We start from the raw sequence: 3,818 nt of genomic DNA, 5'->3' as shown, positions 1-3,818 counted from the left end.
CACACTGTAAAAACGTGTAAAAACTGTTTTATGGGATCCTCTAAACGACTTACGGGATGAGTTATTACACGATCTGCTAGAGAACCTCTAAGTACTTAGATTGGTATCTCTCAAAAAAGCAGTTGGCTTGGTAGGCAACAAGTGTCAAGCTAGGATGCATGCCAGAGCTTTTGTACTCAGGGTACGTCTATCATACATACTTGCAGTGGACACAAATCCTCGGGTGACTCGCATTTGATTCTCCACGGGAGAAGTTTTCTTCCATCCATTATCTAAACAAAATTCTCCAACGGGTGAGCATGCACTAGCAGTATCAACCTCTCATGTTTGTGCACGTGTGTTGAGGGCGAGGATAGCGAAAGCAACAGACGACGAAGCCGACGGGCCCGGCCATGGCCTCGTCTCGTCGATCGGGTCGAAAACTCAAGCCAGTGCGCAAAGAAACAAAAAAAGAAAAACACTCTGAAGAACAAGTGCAAGATCATTCTGACGGACAGGGAACCGCAACAAAGAAGAAACAACTTTCAAGCAGATCGAATGTTACACCTCGAAAGGATAGACGCCAAGAAGAGCTGCTCGGTCGTTGGGTAGATCAAGATCCTCATGTGAAGATTAATTGAACTTTAACCTCGTACTACATACAGTACTCCATCACTTGTATATAGTTTCCGGAATAGATTCAAAACAAAATATACTAGTACTATCACATGGCATGCATCTAAGCTGTGGTGAGGAAGACGTATGTCCGAAGCATGCACCTCGTCGCAAGAAGCAGACATCAACTCAGGCGGACGGCACCGAGGCGCGGTGGTGCCCGGACGCTGACGCCACCATCGCCGGCGCTGTCCGCCGCGACGAGGACGATGAGGTGGCCCGGTGCTTCCCGCACGCGGTGCGCCTAAGCATCTGGCACATGCCCTCGGCCACGCGCTCCGCGGGGCCGCCGCGCCTGAGCATGCGGCAGAAGGCCATGTGCGCCCGCACGGCCTCCTCCATGCCCATGGCCGCGCTGCGCTTGCTGCAGCCGGCCTCGTACTTGACGGACTCGGAGCACAGCCCGCACAGCCACCGGCCCCCGAAGTAGGCCCTCACGCCGCCGATGTACTCGCCGGTGCACTCCTCCTCCAGGCCGCAGCACTCGCAGCTCACCACCACCGCCAGTTCCACCGCCTCCATGTCTAACTTAGAAAGTTGGATTATTACCTAGAAAACCACGGCGGGCTCTTCTTGTTGGACTGGTTAATCTGAAAGAAGAAGAAGAAGAAGAAGAATCAGGTTCTCTTGTGCTTTTCGTGCTGTGCTTTGTGTGGTGTGTGCAGACAGCAGTAGGTTCGTTTATATATCGTTTGGGAGGCCCAGGGCACCTCCGCTCTCGCGTGCTGTCATGGCGACCGCGAGCCTAGCGCAGAACAGTTTGTTTTGTCACATGGACTCACGTACCCCCGCTCACCGGCCGGCCAGGTGATATTTATGCCCGTTTACACTATGCTAGCTGCTCCTGTTCTCATCAGGTTCTACGTACGCTAGTGAACTACTTGTTCCTCGCCTGGTTTAATTTGCCCTGACCGGAAGGGAACAGAAGAAGAACATTTCGTCCAGCTCTGCGTGTCGTCCAATTTAATATGTCTGAGGACTATGAGCAAATCTCCGCGCGCTTTAGTCTTCGAATAGACCATCTTTGATTACCATTTCGTGACTTCGATGATACATACAGTATAATTGATCATGCATGTGTGGATTGACCTTGATCACTTCCAAGTTGGAGCTAGGTGCGCGGAGGAATTCATCTCTGCCCTAGATCACAAGCAAAGATCGACACCAGCTGGTTCCCTACGTACACCTTAATATCCCACTATGCCAGCCGTCCTTTCCTTGCTCCTGCCAATGTGCAAGTGGAACCTAACTAATGGCACATATGGATAAGCACGTTTTGCTGTTACTTATAGTCAACTAAACATTGTTAGTCTTCATCAGCCGATTATTTTGTGTATGCACTCTCCGCTGATTTATTTTTTCCCGCCCGATGATGGTGGAGATGAGGAAGAACTTGGCCGAGAGCCCGAGACCAAAGTTGTGAGAATCACGACTTTCTTTTTTGGGAGTGCCTAGAACTCACCTGAATGAAATATAAATTGGTCTCATTCACATGACGTCATCCATCTTTTTTTTAGAACTACATGACGTCATCCATCTGTGTACAAAAGGTGTGGTCGTTCTATATTGTCGCTACTTCTTCCTGGGCCGTTCGTTGTTTGTTGTCTTTTTATGGGCCAGTGTACAATAACGAAAGTTGTCCGTTGTTTGTTGTTGACGAACAGAAGCATGAAGCAGCTGGGCCCTTACCCTTATTTAGGGAGCGTTTTTCTGTTGTTGTTTTTAGTTTTTTTGCTCGAAAACAATAGCTCGGAGGAGCCTTTGCCTGGGCCCTGCCTTGTTTTATGCCAAACATTATTAAATTTTTACAAATGAATTGCCTAAAAAATAAAATGTTAAACAGCTCGAAAAGAAAAAAAATCTGTGAAAAATTAAAAAAATATGTATGTACGTAAGAATGTTTATCGCATGAAACATGTTCACCATGTATTTTTGAAAAATGTCACATATCAAAAAAGTGCACCAAGTATTTGGACAAAAATCATTGCGAATATAACTGGGGTTATATTCATGCTTGGTATTAGCGAGCCATGTAACAATCTGAATGTTCGAGTAAAACCAATTTGATTGCACCAATTGCGTGAGTGTTGTGACAGTTGCAGTTGCGACACCCTCCCTTTGACTAAGCGAGTGAGAGCTCATGGGTCGATCCATGTGTGTGTTATAGCAGCAATTCCATGATTTAAGCGTGGATAGGACATCTCAAGAGGCTCAAACGACCACCACCAACGGGCACCGAGACCACGTGTAAAGACACCACAACGACACACCAAAAAACTTCATTTTCCTCTAGGAAATATTGTCTCCAACAAAAACCCGACACGATATACAAATGAAAAAACACCTTCACAATATAGTTGATTTTTCACTCAAGGAAAAAAATTAAAAAATATATAGTGAAGAAATTTAAAAGAAACAAATGTAAACAAAAAATGATATAAGAAGAAATGTTAGTTGCACAGGCAATGTTTGCTGGGCGACTATATCAAAATAAATTATTGTGTATGATCGACGATGATAGAAGTATAAGCGTTCAACGGTGTGAAACTAGGATCAAAAACATTATATATATGTATTCAAAAACATTATGTGTTTTCATGCGGGAAATACCAAAGATAGTTTGTGGGTTCCGAGAAATAAAACACAAAAAAGGGCCAAAATAAAAAGTGCGTGTATGCACCCACTGTCAAGGGAAATGATAGAAACCACACCTATGTGATGCTAAGATAAAAACCGTCGATAACCACCGACAACCCTCTCCCAATTAAGTTGTGGGCGCTTCATACCTCTTGCAGTTGCGCCTGAGTATGATGAGTTGCAGTTGTACGACTGAGTATGATGAGTACGGGTGTTTTCTCAAGAGGTCCCAGTTGCATGTGCTCGGGTTTTGTCAACTCTTGTCAATAAACATCCCCTCCCCTAGTTGCGAGTCGATGGGCAACTTACAACTGAAGACCCTCAACAAAAAAAAAAACACACCCCCTAGTTGCAAGTTGCCCATCGACTCGCAACTGGGGGTCCTCAACAAACACACACCCCTAGTTGCGAGTCGATGCTTGACATGCAACTAGGGACCCCTTGAGAAAAAGACACACACACACACCTCTAGTGCAAGTCGGTTATCGACAAGCAATTGGGGACCCTCAACACACACACACATCCCC

At 45.9% G+C, this 3,818-nt stretch overlaps 1 protein-coding gene across 1 annotated transcript; it reads right to left on the bottom strand.

Moving 5' to 3' along the window:
• Positions 1 to 504: 504 nt before the first annotated feature.
• LOC119347448 lies at positions 505 to 1,402 on the bottom strand. The gene has a single exon (XM_037616184.1). The coding sequence runs from the start codon at positions 1,174 to 1,176 to the stop codon at positions 784 to 786; it is 393 nt and encodes a 130-aa protein (XP_037472081.1). The 5' UTR covers positions 1,177 to 1,402; the 3' UTR covers positions 505 to 783.
• Positions 1,403 to 3,818: the final 2,416 nt, after the last annotated feature.

This window comes from Triticum dicoccoides, unplaced genomic scaffold, assembly GCF_002162155.2.
Source record: "Triticum dicoccoides isolate Atlit2015 ecotype Zavitan unplaced genomic scaffold, WEW_v2.0 scaffold68311, whole genome shotgun sequence".
Taxonomy (NCBI): Eukaryota; Viridiplantae; Streptophyta; class Magnoliopsida; order Poales; family Poaceae; genus Triticum; species Triticum dicoccoides.
The sequence above is the reverse complement of the archived record's forward strand: the minus strand, read 5'-3'. Positions and strand labels throughout refer to the sequence as shown.